The sequence below is a fragment of the Electrophorus electricus genome, chromosome 23 (genome assembly GCF_013358815.1).
Source record: "Electrophorus electricus isolate fEleEle1 chromosome 23, fEleEle1.pri, whole genome shotgun sequence".
Lineage (NCBI taxonomy): Eukaryota > Metazoa > Chordata > Actinopteri > Gymnotiformes > Gymnotidae > Electrophorus > Electrophorus electricus.
In genome coordinates this window covers 6,405,623-6,422,094 of record NC_049557.1, presented here as the reverse complement: position 1 = coordinate 6,422,094, position 16,472 = coordinate 6,405,623, and the positions used below count along the sequence as shown (strand labels likewise).

General features: G+C 40.1%; 1 protein-coding gene across 1 annotated transcript; it reads left to right on the top strand.

Annotated features, from left to right (window-relative positions):
- Window positions 1–4,539: 4,539 nt before the first annotated feature.
- Window positions 4,540–10,114, top strand: mc3r (melanocortin 3 receptor; the record flags this gene model as incomplete). The annotated part of the gene is made up of 2 exons (XM_027029105.2): window positions 4,540–4,556; window positions 9,154–10,114. Coding segments are annotated over 2 exons (978 nt in total), but the record flags the coding sequence as incomplete, so codon positions are not given.
- Window positions 10,115–16,472: the final 6,358 nt, after the last annotated feature.

Sequence of the window (16,472 nt, the reverse complement as noted above, 5' to 3'; positions counted from 1 at the left end):
CCCCACCCCCAATAAAAGCACATTTCTGCCCAAACTAATTTTTATTAAGATATCTGGAAAGATACAAATAATCATAAAACTACACAAGTATAAAAATATATAAAAGACTCAAATACTAAAAAGAAGTAAAGACAAATGGTAACAAATTCTAGTTCATAAATTGCTAACAAAACACATAAATAATATGAAATGTTACAAATCCTATAGACCTACAACACAAACGTGCAACTGTACAAAGTTAGAGGCACAACATTTTATAGTTTCCCTCTAACTTGGGCTTCCAGTGGGGAGACCTAAGGTCAACCTACCCCTGCCCCACTTCTCTATGGAAAACCTTCCCAGATAGTAGCCTGCCTAGTTCACAAACAGGAATAAAGGTGTGATGATGAGAGAAGAGGCAGACTGCACTAGTGTATGTTTCAGTGGATTAGAAGAATGGATTAATCCACATTCCATATCAAGGGCAATATAATAGGAAAATGGATTATTAAAGAAACAAGAACATTTAGACATTAGAAACTGGAAGAACAGCGCTCAGTCACTTCACAGGAAGACATGAAACAGAGTGGTATAAATACAAAGAGGTTAGACATGATAAAAACAAACAGCTGTAGACCACAGAGTGATAAGCGATGCATAAACAAAGTTGGGATTCCATGCAAACAGAAGCACATGGATTGACTACAGGTAAACAAAACTACTGGGGAATGTAACACATAGGGCGTCTACTCCGACATGATTAGTTGTCCCACAGAGAGACATCGTGACATCATTGACGTGACTTGCAATTTGTGTGTGTGTGTGTGTGTGTGTGTGTGTGTGTGTGTGTGTGTGTGTGTGTGTGTGTGTGTGTGTGGGCGGTCCGTACCACCCACATAAAGATATCTATGTCACCACTACCTAAATCCAACACTTGTGGAACCAGTAAGCTCTTTCTTCTTTTAAAAATGTAAGCACTTTTTTCTTAAGAAACTTTTCTTTTCAAGTCTTTTTTTTGTGTCCTCTCCATACAAGACAGGTTCTGGTCCTTTGTCAAGCTATATTGTATTGTTTGTATAATTTGATGCACTTAAGTTAATGTTTTTATAGTTGCAGTCTTAGCATGCATCTTTCATGATCTCTATATGAAGCAGAGCCTTTCTATTGCACTGGCCTTGCACATCAAAGTAATCAGTTCACACTCAGTGTGGTTAGTCTGCTTAGCCTTCATGAGTACATTAGCAACAAAGAACCAATATGCATACTGCTTTTAATGTAGACATGGATTTCTGAACAGTTGCTTATTATAAATAAATCTGTTTACTAGCATGTCAAGTCCTTATCCCCAACATGATTTTCATTGTGTGTAACCCACTGACTGACATCATTTTGACTGACAAAATGATAACCAGTGAGTGAGATGGATGCATCTTGTATTAAGCTCTTTCCTGCCTTTTGTAATTCTCATGCTGGGTCTTGCGTGGGTATTCTTTCTCGCATTCTGTTTAAATGCTACACTCACAGTTCTAATGCTTGTTACCTACACAGGCTTCCACTACTTTACAAAGGAAATAAATAAAGGCTTTTTGGTTTTTTTATTCTTTTACAATTTTGCCCCTCTGCTCCACATCTATGCCCTCTGGAGGACAATCACTTAATTTCATGTCAGCATGTTTACTCAATGTACTTTTTATTTAAATAACAATAATGACATCACTAAGAGTGGGGCCATAAATCAGGTGAAAGGTAAACAATCACTTTTCTAATGCTTGCTACAGTGTATAAAATGCAGACTATAAAATGCTGATTACTGGGTTGAGATGTTTCAGGAACAGGCAAAAACAGACCAATAATGTGAACTGGCTCATTAGTGATTTAGTAATTTAGTTTAGTGATTTAGCTATCCTGAACTGATGAATGTACACATTATTATGGTATATATGTGTGCATGTGTGTCTGTTTTCTAGACTGAGACAGGTTCAGATGGCACTGTGTTGCCTCTGCTTCTCCTTGACAACAAGTGCAAAATATGTGTTTATGCCATGACACCAGTGTGTGTGTGTGTGTGTGTGTGTGTGTGTGTGTGTGTGTGTGTGTGTGTGTGTGTGTGTGTGTGTGTGTGTGTGTGTGTGTGTGTGCGCGTGCTCTCCCATCCATGTTCATACCTGAGAGGGCTCTTTGTACCTGATGAAAAACAATCTTTTTTTACTTCCATTTTCATTATTCTTGTTTTTGAGATCCTGAATACACAAGTCGCACCACTAATCACAGCCTTTCATTTTGGGATGCTTGGTAAAGGAAAGTGGTCCCTTTTCGGGCACAGCTCTCTTGCCTGTGGCTCTAGTTGCTTGGTGACGCCAGACTAAGTATTGTATTTATTACAAATATCCTACTTCTAGTCACACACATAATAGTTCTATTATGACAGAGCTGACAATTAGCTGAAAAGTTGAACCAGGAGGTAAAGCAGTGGAAAAGCTAATGGCCTCTTGATAACAGTGAACTTTACTGTGAGGGGATTTGAAAAGTAGATTGGAATACCCCTTGGCCTTGTCTTTTATAATACTACTTATAATACTATACTACATAGGTTTGTTGCAGAACAACTTCCTTGGTCATTACTGGTCCAAGAGTAGTTCAACCCAAAACCGTTCAGAGGTTCCTGTCCATGTCTCCTTGGCTATGTCCCCATCTATATGAGCACTGCAAAAGCAACGTTCGGGACCACTCCCCAGTCCAGCCATTATGTTTAAAAATGACCCTTCAGGGGGTACTGCACTTTCTAGATGCCTAACAGCTTGTCTTACCTTGACAAAGAATCTCAGTGATGTGATCTAAACGCCATGCAACACACGTCACTCTGGCATATTGAAGCATGAAACGCAAGCCTAGCAGTGAACAATGTAGACCAAATCCAAAAGCTCATGTGGAGTAACAGTTGCTTCCATTTTTACTGCAATTAGTCAAGAAGACCTGTATCACGGTAATTATCATCTCCTGCTTATCCAATGACAATAGATATTACAATATACATAATAGTACATACATTAGACAAGACTATGAGGAATTTCCAACAAATAAATAGCACATTCTGTAATACTAGGTCTAAACATGATAGTGAATAGTGATAGCTTTAAAGAGCATACAAAACCTATGACAAAAATTTGTAATATTATTTAGACTACAGTATCCATCAGGACACTTAGCCTATGGCTCTGTTTCAGTCTTTATCAAAGTTGAGTCGATATTAAATGGCAGGGATCAGTGGCTTCTGCTCTGAGGGGAGAGGAAAGCTAGGGTTCCTCATGTTCGCTGGGGTTGTTTCTGGGGAACTCAGCCACTTATCTAAAGAAAAGATAATTGAATATCTCAAACCTCCATATTCTCTCAAATCAAGTGCTGCAGCTGGATTTGCACTGCACAATCAAACCTATCACTTAGATCGAAGTATCAGTCTAACTGCTGAACTAATTCTTTTCAGAATGCTTTTTTTGAGAAGGCAGCCAACAAGAATCAGTATGATCGATCAAGTGTTAGGCACAGGAGTGTGAATCTTATGCTGTTTGCTCTAGAGATTTTCATGCTGATGCTGAGAACATGGCCCTTGAAGGTGAGAAATCATATGATCAATAACCTGGTGGTGTGCATATCCCTCTTCCATCTGCCTTGCTATCTCTATCTGCTTTGAAATTCTTTAAGCTAAACTATGATTCTCTCCATGCCAAAGCTTATGCAAATCAAAGACATTTTTATGTTTAAGTGACATTCTCTAAAATTATCTACAAGTAATACACATTATTATACAGTTATATGCAAAATAATAGCAGTCTAACATCACTAATGTACTTAATTACTGATTTTGGCAGAAAAGATAATACAACTTGGGAAATATATCAAAATACTGGAAGATATCATGTTGCCTTATGCTGAAGAATTGGATGTTGAGTGCCTTTGTGTATATGGAAATAAATGCTGTTATGAGGATTGAGCTTTTTCTCAGTTGTTTTAAACACACTGCTATTATTTTGCACATAACTGTAAGTACTTGCATGAATGAAACTTTGCAGGTTGTGGGGACAATAAACAAATAAGAATCCTGCTGTTTTGCAGACAGGACAGACCCTTAGAGGCATTCAGATGACCATAACAATGCAGTCATACAAAAACTGTGGATTTAATATTACTCAATACAGCTCTGTAAAAAAATAAGAGACCACTACAGAAATCTGTTTATTTAGTTTTACAATTGATGGGTATGTGTTTGACCAGGCTAAGAAGTTTTGTTTTATTCTATGAACTACTGGCAGCATTTCTTCCAAATTCCAGATAAAAAATATTGTATTTTAGAGCATGTTTTTTTATGAAAATGACTAATGGTCAAAATAACAAAACAGTTACAGAAATTTCAGACCATAAATAATGTAAAGAAAACAAGCTCATACTTATTTATAAACAACAAAATACTAATATTTCAACTTAGAATAAGTCAAGAAATCAATATTTGGTGGAATAACCCTGATTTTTAATCACAGCTTTCATGCATCTTGGCATGATTTCCACCAGTCTTTCACATTGCTGTTGAATAACTTTACACCACTCCTGGCACAGAAATTCCAGGAGCTCAGCTTTGTTTGATGGCTTGTGACCATCCAACTTCCTCTTGATCACATTCCAGAGGTTCCAGAGGTTTGCTGCTTGACCTTGTTCTTAAGAACCATAGTTTTTGAAATTTTCAAGATGGAAGCAACCTGACACTCACTGTATCCCTCTGCCAGTACAATTGAACCCTTCTTTTCCTCATTAAGAACCTTTCTTTTCAAATCTTTTGGCATGGTCTGTAGCTGTGTTTTGACTGCACTTACTTTTTGGGTGCTTTTCCCATCCATCTGGTCCTATAACAAGAGAATAGTGATGACAGCAGCAGTGGTTTTGTTGCGCGTTAGAACAGGATTTTGTTAAGCTGATCACCTATTCAGCATCTCATTAAGTAGAATGAGGTGTGTCTGTGAAGGAATTCAACAAACACTTGAATGGAAGGGCTGCTGTACATGTGGAGATGCTGATTTAAGAAAAAATTGGAGTGGTCTCTTATTTTTTTCAGAGCTGTAGATATGCTGTCATATCTAAAACGTAACCCCAAAGCTGTGCTTTGTGCTCTATTTATATTGTTTTATTTATATACTACCTTTCATATATAAAATGTAACTCAAAGTGCTTCACAATATATGTAAATAAAACAAATCAATGTGAATAAAATGTAGACATGCACTTCTATGCGCTTTGCACTTTGCTTGAACAGCTGATGAAGTACCTCTGTTCAAAACGTTCTGTTCTCTAGAAACTCTGTGCACTTTACTACAACTTTGAATCTATCTATCTCTCTCATATTAAAGACACTGGAGCAGAATTTCTATATATAAATTACTACATAGAAATTCTGCTCCAGTGTCTTTAAAATGATTTCGGAATTGTGTCTAAGGTGCAGGTTAAGTTCATCTCATGAAGATTTGAATCTCTTATTGTTTTTAAATGATTAATTGTAAAATTCACAATGAAGGTCTTCACAGATCTCAGAAAATAATCTAAACCTCTTTGAAAAAAAAAAAAAAATAAAATAGTTGGCCCCATCCCTGGTATCCTGGTCTCCCTAGTCAACCTGACATGTGCTTCTTTGTTCTGGTTTACTTCCTGGTTTTCGTTTCCATGTGCGTCCCAGTTTTTCTCATCCACCCATTTTTGGTTTTACAGGATCAACCTGTACCACAAGACATGAGTAGACAGAAGTAACACTCAGGAAACCCATTTTATGGTACTCAGCTAGCTGTCAAATGCCACTGTGAGCTTCCCATAGCCTGTGAGAGTTCTGCCAAGAGGATTGTGCTTCTGATTGTTCATCCAGAGTCAAGCAGTGTGGCCCAGTGGTTGTCCTGCAGGCCACCCAGCCTGTTCCTGTCCCCAGCATTATGGATGCCGTACAAGTTCCTGTTCCAGGTGTGGAAGATGCTGTCCTAGTTCCTGATCCAGACTTGGAAGACGTCGTTAGAGTTCCTGTTTCTGTGTCCAACAGCACGGCTGTGACTAAAGTGGCCACACCTCCAGACCCTCCAGCCTCTGAGTCTGATCCTGGGCCAAGCCCCATGGCAAGACTGTTCCTGTGGCTGCACCCCTGGACCTGCCTGCTGTCGTCACTGCCATATAGTTCCCATCTGTCCAACACCTATCTGTGTCTGCTGTCCATGGGGGCCTACTGTGTCTGCTGTGGCCTCACCATCAGCCTTCCATGTGCATGTGCCTGCAGTGAGTTCTCCTGTGCCTGTTTCTGTGTTTTTGACTTCCCCTGTGCATGGATTGGTCCTGGTTCCTGTTCCTGTGTGTGCCCATGTACATATTTGTTACATTTGTTGTTCCTGTTTTGCTTCCGGTTGTCCCTCATCTGGCGTCATGTTTGGTTGTGTCTTCGTCCTCCCTGCTGGGATTTTTGTCATCCTCAGCCTGTTAGCATGTCATCTGTTCCATGTGTTGACACTGTGTCTGCTCCTGTCACTGCTCCAATGTTTGTGTCTGGTTGTGCTGCTGCTCTGCTTTCTGCTTCATGTTCTGTTCCTGTGTCTGCTTCTGTGTTCACTGTGTTCTGTTCCTTTTCCTGTGTCTTCGATTTCTGCGCCTGCGTCTGCTCCTGCGCCGGCTCCCTGTGTCACTTCATACCCTGCTCCTTTCCCTGTTCTTTGCCTTTGCCTTCCTGTCTGTTTCTACTCTTGTTTCTGCTTCATGTTCTGTTCCTGTGTCTGCTTCTGTGTTCACTGTGTTCTGTTCCTTTTCCTGTGTCTTCGATTTCTGCGCCTGCGTCTGCTCCTGCGCCGGCTCCCTGTGTCACTTCATACCCTGCTCCTTTCCCTGTTCTTTGCCTTTGCCTTCCTGTCTGTTTCTACTCTTGTTTCTGCTTCATGTTCTGTTCCTGTGTCTGCTTCTGTGTTCACTGTGTTCTGTTCCTTTTCCTGTGTCTTCGATTTCTGCGCCTGCGTCTGCTCCTGCGCCGGCTCCCTGTGTCACTTCATACCCTGCTCCTTTCCCTGTTCTTTGCCTTTGCCTTCCTGTCTGTTTCTACTCTTGTTTCTGCTTCATGTTCTGTTCCTGTGTCTGCTTCTGTGTTCACTGTGTTCTGTTCCTTTTCCTGTGTCTTCGATTTCTGCGCCTGCGTCTGCTCCTGCGCCGGCTCCCTGTGTCACTTCATACCCTGCTCCTTTCCCTGTTCTTTGCCTTTGCCTTCCTGTCTGTTTCTACTCTTGTTTCTGCTTCATGTTCTGTTCCTGTGTCTGCTTCTGTGTTCACTGTGTTCTGTTCCTTTTCCTGTGTCTTCGATTTCTGCGCCTGCGTCTGCTCCTGCGCCGGCTCCCTGTGTCACTTCATACCCTGCTCCTTTCCCTGTTCTTTGCCTTTGCCTTCCTGTCTGTTTCTACTCTTGTTTCTGCTCATGGTCTGTTTTGTTCAGTTTTGTTTTGTTTATGCACTTTGGTGCCACATGGTTTTTTTTTTGTTTGTTTTGGGTTTTTTGCCCCTCCCTGGCACCTGGCCTCTCTAGCAACCTGTCATGTGCTTCTGTTTTGGTTTACTTCCTGGTTTTCATTTCCATGTGCTTCCTTGTTTTGTTTTTTTCTTATCCACCTCTTCATTTTGGTTTTTCCACCCGTGTTTCCGCTGTTTCTTGTTTAGTTCTTACTGGCCTGTGCACTTATACCCAGTGTTTTTCTCTGTGGCTTTGCTGGTCAGTTATGCTAGCTGATGTCATGTCTGTTTGTACATAGCCTTTGTACTACACCTCTGTATGTAGCCTCTATCATGTTCTCGGTATCGTGTTTTTGGCCTGTTTGTTTATTTTCCTGGTTTTCGTGTTTTTGCTTTCTGTTTGTTGTCATGTGTTCTGTATTGTCATGTATTTTGTATGCATTCGTTCTATGACTCTGGACCATTTTACTGACTATTATTTTGGATTTGCTTTTTTCAACTTTTGTCTGCCTCTCTTTTGCTCTGTGCTACACGAGGTTGTAACCGTTCTCATTTATAATCTTTGAAAAAATGTCATTTTTTCTTCATTAGTGCAGTATCTGGGAACTGCAGCATGTAGTATGAATTTAGTTTTCCTCCCAGCGATGAAAAAAACATAAGGTTAAAGACGATTTAAAGACTAGTCCATTGGTAGACTAGTTCTTCTGCAATTTATAGGCTGTTTCTGTACATTTCTGTGATTACAGATTTTATATTTTGTGAAAGTTTCAGCTATTTGGTCTAGAGATTTTTTGCATGCAAAATAGCCATGAACCACATCTCCATACAACATATTTTTTGCTTCATTTAAGATCCCACTCACCAGTTTTCTTTTGGGTTCTTTGTCCTTGGATGTAACTGTGCCAGTATGGTGCTGTTTGCTAGTCAAAGGCAGATAAAGCAAGAAATTTCTTCTTACAGTAGTCATGGTCAACAGTGTGTGTGTGTGTGTGTGTGTGTGTATTCACTGACTTATAAACTGTACTGTGCATAGCAGCCCGTTCATGGAATCTGCTGAGACCTTCATATTAAGTTAATGCTAAGAATTGAATGTGAGTGATGTCAAACGCCCACTTGGTTTTTTTTTTTCACCATTCGTGTTTCTCTTTTCCCTTCTGTGTTTTTCTCTTTCTCTCTCTCTCTCACTCGCTCACTCACACATGGAGTGGAAGAGAGCGCTGCATTGAGTGGAGACAGTGTCAGCAGGGGCATCAGGTACAGTCAGTCTGCTCTGGCTCTCACAGGAAAGCATACAGGAGGACTTATAAGCAACACCTTTTGACCAATTCAGCTACGTCTCCTACACCCTACATCTAATGTCAGTCTTGTTCATTTAAAAAAAAAAAAAACTCTTTCCTGGTCATTTTTTGTTTGTTTTCCAGCTTTTTCTCTTTAGACATGTTATTCACTAATTCTTTCTGTTGCTGATTTCTCTTCTCCTCTCCATTCCTCACCTCTCCTTGCCACTCTGCTTCTCTCTAGTGTTTCCTTCTCTTTGTGTCTCAGTTTTTTTGCCTCTTTCACTTTGTCCCTTGTTCTGTGGCTCCCAATGAACGGATCTTACCATCATGTACCCCGTCAGAGCGACAGCGCTCAACTCAGCCTCATGGAACCAGAACCCAGGAATGGAAGCGCACCACTGTGGTCATCTAACAGCAGTACCAGCTCCTCTCCACTGGGGGCACTGTGCCAGCAGGTCCAGATCCATGCGGAGGTTTTCCTCACCCTTGGCATCATCAGTCTCCTGGAGAACATCCTGGTCATTTCCGCTGTTGCGAAAAACAAGAACCTCCACTCGCCCATGTATTTTTTCCTCTGCAGCCTGGCAGCTGCAGACATGTTGGTGAGTGTCTCCAACTCCCTAGAGACAATTGTGATTGCGGTTTTGAGAAGCAAACTCCTACAACTGAGTGACCACTTTGTGCGGCTGATGGACAACACCTTCGACTCCATGATTTGTATCTCCCTAGTGGCGTCCATCTGCAACCTCCTTGCCATTGCCATCGACCGCTATGTCACCATCTTCTACGCATTGCGCTACCATAGCATCGTGACTGTTCGGCGCGCACTGAATGCCATTGGCGCCATCTGGCTCATGTGCATCATCTGCGGCATCGTCTTCATCGTGTATTCCGAGAGCAAGACAGTCATTGTTTGTCTGATCACAATGTTCTTCACCATGCTGGTGCTGATGGCCACGCTCTATGTACACATGTTCCTTCTGGCCAGGCTCCATGTGCAACGAATTGCCGCATTGCCCCCGGCAGTTGTCACTGTTGACAATCAAGCACCGCGGCACCACACCTGCATGAAGGGCGCGGTCACCATCACCATCCTGCTGGGAGTGTTTGTGTGCTGCTGGGCGCCTTTCTTCCTACACCTCATCCTCCTGGTGGCCTGTCCGCAACACCCATTCTGCCTGTGCTACATGTCCCACTTCACCACCTACCTAGCTCTCATCATGTGCAACTCTGTGATCGACCCCCTTATCTACGCCTTTCGCAGCCTGGAGATGAGGAAGACCTTCAAAGAGATCCTGTTTTGCTTTGCCATGGGCTGCCAAGTCCTGCTGTGCGAGAGAGAGCAAGAGACGGACACAGAGAGGCAGAGAGAGAGACACCAGGAAGGGGAGAAGGAGCGTGAGACGGAGTGAAAGAGGCAGAGCAAGAGAGACAGGGTGAGACTGAGAAGCAAATGGCTTGACTGGAGAAGGTCAGGATTTTAGATGATTTGAGAACAGAATGAACAAATAACATTCATTAAAGAGAACATATGCATACAGTTAAACATAAGTGAGCTTGATGTTCTGTAAGATTATCATTTGCTTAAAACAGAGATAGAGTACTAACAATTCTATTAACATGTTTGTCAAGAATGTTTTTGTGGAATTTTGTAATGATGGATGTTTGTACTTTCTGTGAAGTGGCCATGCATTTGCCAAATATTCTATATTATATATTGTTTTTTTATTTATTTACAGTATTCAATACATTTTTATACAAACCGCTTTGGGATTTTTCCCCCCACTACATGACATTATGCAACTGTGATATAGCTGTATGATTTGCAGATATGTATTGCTCTATTTTTCTGTAGTTGTTAAGGATTCAGAACATCCTGGATATTTAAGGAATTCTATGACAGAAGTTTTCTTAAAAGAAAAAAAGAAAAGAAAAATGTCTACCATTTGCTCACGTAGTACCTAATACTGAGTGACATGACTTCTGTGTCTGGTCACACATCTTTTAACAATGTTACTGTAAACTCTGGCCTTTCTCTTTAATCTGACCACTGCAGAAAAAGTGAGTCTATTCCCATCGAGTACTGTGAGTCTTTACTTTCCATCTCAGCAGCGTATACCTACTACTATAAATAGGGTTCTACTTTTGGCCTGTGTTTATGCTTTTAGGACTTGGCTTTTGAGCCTGTAGACAAAGCTTGTATCAAACTGACAAGAATTGTGTCTTTTTTTTGTGAGGTGGGGTTAGTTTGGGAAAAGGTGAGACATTAATGAAATGTAAGACAATTTCAGTGTGCTAATGTTTGCAAAGAGAAAACACAAATGCATACATTCTTATTATATATGTATGTATGTATGTATGTAACTTGTATATGTGTCCATCTTGCTAGCTAAAACAATACAATAATGTATTGAGTATTAACAAAAACAGAGAACATTGTACATAGTGGTTCCAGTAATTTGCGATTTAATAAACATAAATTGTGTTAACATTTTAATCTGTGGATGTGATGATGTGTTAATCTGTGGATGTGTTCCTTATATTTATTAGGAAAAACAAAGACAAATATATGAAAATAAGTCTATAAAAGATTGTGGACCCATTGACCTTTTAATCTATTTACTAGGTGTTGAAAAAATTGACTTAAATTAGGTTTGCATTGGATTTCATGTTTGTTTGTTTTTTCAACATCAGATTTTAAAAAATAATAAATAAATAATTTTGAAAAATGTACACACATCAGGCAGCCACTTGCCTGCACATTCAGTAGATATATAAACAGAGGTAGACTGATAGATTAATAAAACAGTATACCACATCTTAATACAGGTTAAAATCTTCAAAAATATTCAGAGTTGCATGAACAGTTAAAGTTCTCGTGTGGCCTCTGATGTCATTTGCTAGTGTGGGTCTGATACAAAAACGTATTGTCTGTCGCCCTCGTGTTGCTAAGATAACTCCCCACAGCACTCACTGATTCCTCGAATTCACTTCACGTCCTCTCTGGTAGTATCTCATGAACTGTGAGATACTACATTAGGTCTGCCTCATTAGGACACCATGCAAACTCATGCAGTTGAGAAAGTATATCATTTTAAGTTGGACAGTGTCATCATCCTTCACGTCTAACATTATAAAACATGTTGGCTGTAGATTACTTATTAGTACTGCCCATGTCTGCACTCATGTTGAGCCATTTTGTGTCATTTATGGTCAGTGAAAATAGTAAAAGGACAACCTTTTTCAGAGATACTTGTAAAATCTTTGTTTTACAAATAGCACAGCCAAACCCTCTTTATTTAGCCGTAAGTACAGTTAAGTACAGTTACCTATTTGTTAACTGTTAGGGCCCAAGTGATTTTTTTAGATCTACCAGCTGGCAAAATGGTTTTTTTTAGGCTTCCCCAGGCTTAGGAGGTCACACACACTGCACTTCTCAAGGGCCAACACTAAACGGTAAAGCCCTCTGATATCTCAGCTAGTGTTTGCTTCAGAGAAGGAACGGCCATCATTGTTTAATGTCCATTTGTATGTTTCGTTGAGCACCACAACTTTCAATCCTACCTTCCTTTATTCTTTCCCCCTCCTTTGCAAGATAACTAGCCCTTCTGATGTATAATCGCTGTGTTCTAAGTATTACCCATTCAACATTAAAATTTAAGTAAACTCTCTTATTTTATGAAATCTCTTCAAACCCTGCTCTATATTAGTAGAGCCTGTGGCATTCAAGTGTGGACATGAATTTTAGGTATATTGATAGTTAAGAACCCAAAAAAATTCCTCTCTTTCAATATAGTAAAATATCCACACCAGATATACTTAATGTGCTTGGGGATTATCATATCATTTTTGAACAGTATGTTTCTGAGTTTTTCCATACCCCTCCAGGACAGTCAGTGGTCCCATTGGTTTGGCATGCTTTATGGCACTGTGAGAAGACTGAAGCCATCCTGAATGCCTCTATACCTTTAAAGTTAGGCTTCAAGGATTCCAGTCATATGTTCCCAGTTGGACTCAATATGAGTTTCTCTTGGAGCCTATGGGCTTTGAAAATAGTCAACTTCCTCTAACTTTGCTTTCGTCTCCTACTCTAGTTTTGGCTAAGAATGGCCTTTTATGTGCCTCTATTGTTAATGTCAGCAACTTGTGGCTCCCGCCTCTTAGTAGTGATCAAACAATGGCAGTGTCCCCCGTATATTAATAATTGTAACAGGACTCATTCCTGCTCCGTGTTAAGCACATTAGTAAAACAGTGGAGCAGGAAAGATGACATACAAAATGAGAATTATTTTATTTCAACTCTAAGGGATTGTCATCAGGAGGAATAAACTCAGCAATTCCAGGAAATCTGTAGAAAACAAGAACAATTGTAATTGTATTACATGGTTCAGGGTGGCCAACTGAAAATATGGATAATTACTAAGGTTAATAATATACTTATACCTAGATGTTTATTGTAATAATGTTTTAAAATGTGTTTGGTATGGAGTTTGTACTTACCGGGTTTAACTGAGTGTCAAAAGACCCGAGTACAGAGTCGAAGGGATTTGTAGTCTTTGGTTCGTACCACCATTTGGGGTATTAGATTTGCCATATAAAAAGTGGGAGTATTATTTGTTATATGATGTGTTCTGGCTATTTATTTTAACTGATATTTTGTATAATAATTGAAAATGTATAAATGATATTAAAAGGTTTAATCTTGGACAAGAAGTATGGGAGATGTTAGGAACTTGCATGTTACCTGTCTTTGCTCCAGACCAAGGGACATACTTATTTAAAGAACAAGCAATAGGTGGGTAAGTTAGTTGTAAGAAAGTAGTTGGTGGTTGCCTGTTGTTAATAGTTGTCAGCAGTTGTTGCTAGGCAAAGTGAGTGTCATGCCTTCAGCTAGAACACCACCTACAGTGGACTACATTTCCCATAAGCCTCCTGTGTGAGCCCAGCCTCCTAATTATTAGCTGTGCCTGTGTCTCTTTCTCCCTAATATGTTTCCGTATATAAGCCCTCTTGTTTCTATGTATCTTTGCATAGTCTTGTTTGCCTGCCTTACGTTTCTGAACCATGGATTATTGTTCTTTCCTATTCTGGACTATCAGATATTTGTTTTTGGATTATTCTCTTGCCTGTTCCCTTATTTCCCTTATTAAACTGATTAAGTTTAACTGTATTTGACTCAGTTTCTATTGGCAAACGCTTACAGTGAGCAATGGGGCTCTTTTTGCCATTGCTGGAATATATGCTCAGTTTTACTATAGTTGGAAGTCCTTACATTTATTTTAATTTTACATTTGCCTTTTGATAAAATGTTTTTGTATTTTTTAATGCTCCTGTCATGATTAGGCTTGCTCCCATCACCAGACTTCTGGGAAAAATAAATCCCCATCATTTGCATCGCTACCACTTGCATTGTACACTGTAATCAAATGCCAGTGGTCAAAAAAGAAAAATACAAGACTGCCTTTTGCACTGCTTTTGGATTGTTTGAATTTAATCAGATGCCATTTGAACTCTGAAATGTCCCAGGTAACTTCCAGCACCAAGCATATGCTTGGAGATTGCCGGTACCAATCCGTTCTTTTGGAGCTTGATGATGCGATTGTGTTTTCTGCTATTGTGGAAGAACAAGAGGTGTTTGCTTAGCTACACAAACATTTGAAAGTTAACCTATCAAAGTGCAAATTTTTACATTATTTGACCATGTGGTCTCAGCAGAGGGTGTTGCAACTGACCCTGTCAAAATTGAGGTGGTCAAAGAGCAGAACTGACCCTAGTGCCTACAGGAAGAGGTCCTAAGTAGCATTCATAATGATCATGGACATCAGAGTCTAGAAAGAACCCTTCACCTGTTGAGTAATAAATACCTTTAGCCTAAAATATAGACCAGGACCTAGAATGGTGGTGCCAGCAATGCCAGAGATGTGTGCTAAGGAAGGCAGGCCAGCCCAAAGTTTTAGCATACCACTGCACACATGAGATCCTGGCTATTGATTTCACTTTGTTCATGCAGTGTACCCAAGCTATTCCAACCAAAAACCAACGGGTAAGTACTGTGGCCCAGGTGTTGGTGCAACATTGGTTTCATCATTTTGCATCTTCAGAACAGATACCAATATTTCTTGTGGCACATGAGCTATATATAGGCATGAAATCGATAAGTTTTGTGGTTTATTGCTAGCTGCTCGCCCCTCCACTACAAACAGTACAAGTCTTCAATGTGCTGATTTAGACGTTCTTGTATTTTAAGCCTGTAGTTTAGGTTCCAGGTTCCCTCTTGGCAGTGGTTTCTTTCTTCTTTTTGTTGCTGTTTTTGTACCCAATTGAAAATGGGCCTAGCTAGAGAGAATTATATAATATCCATGTGTCTAATTAAACTTCACTGTGTAGTTTGAACTGGGTTGATTTGCGACTGTGAATCACATGGGCAACCAAGCTGGTTGTTTTATTTTATTAAAGGAAATTAATAAAGATTGAACATTATATTTATTAAATTCTGTATTGTCTGAAATCATTTAAAGCAGAGCTATCCTTTGCTTTTGGTGTAAACTAAAGGGCAGTGTAGATGGGTCTGTACAGGGTAGGGTTTGCCATATTTACAGTTTCATGTGGAGTTCTAATTTGTGCATGAGTTATTACTGTAAGCCTCTCAATTTGCAGTTTGCAAGAAGGTAGGCATATATGCCCTTAAGATCATACAGAAATGGTGCCGAACCTGTAGCAACAGTGTTGTTTAATTCTATTTTGTGTATAACATGCTCCATTCCATGTGTATTCACTTTATCAGTGAGCTGTAGGCCTAAGTGTAAATTTGTATATGAAGAGATGCATTGTGCACATTGTCCTCAAATATTACATTTTTTATTGAACATACAAGTATGTTGATTTACATGTACAGTTTTATTATACACTGCCTGGCCAAAAAAAGATCACACTCCAATATTTCTTTGGACAACCTTTAGCTTTGATTACGGCATGCATTCGCTGTGGTGAAATGTTCTGCAATGTCACAACATTTATTTCTGTCCAGAGTTGCATTAATCCCCCCTCCGCCTCCAAGATCTTGTATTGATGATGGGAGATTTTGACTACTGCACAAAGTCTTCTCCAACACATCCCAAAGATTCTCAATGGGGTTCAGGTCTGGACTCTGTGGTGGCCAATCCATGTGTGAAAATGATGTCTCATGCTCCCTGAACCACTCTTTCACAACTAGAGCCCAATGAATCCTGGCACTGTCATCTTGGAATATGCCCGTGCAATCAGGGAAGAAAAAAATCCATTGATGGAATAATCTGGTCATTCAGTATATTCAGGTAGTCAGCTGACATCATTCTTTGGGCACATAACATTGCTGAACCTAGACCTGACCAACTGCAGCAACCCCAACAGGCTTGTACGGTAGGCACTAGGCATGATGGGTGCATCACTTCAGCCTCCTCTCTTCTTAACCCTGATGCACCCATCACTCTGGAACAGGGTAAATCTGGACTCATCAGACCATATGACCTTCTTCCATTGCTCCAGAGTCCAATCTTTATGATACCTATCAAATTGAAGCTGTTTTTGCTGGTTAGACTCACTGACAAGTGGTTTTCTTAAGGCTACACAGCTGTTTAGTCCCAATCCCTTGAGTTCCCTTTGCATTGCGTGTGTGGAAATGCTCTTGCCTTCACTATTAAACATATCCTTGAGCTCTACTGTTGTTTTTCT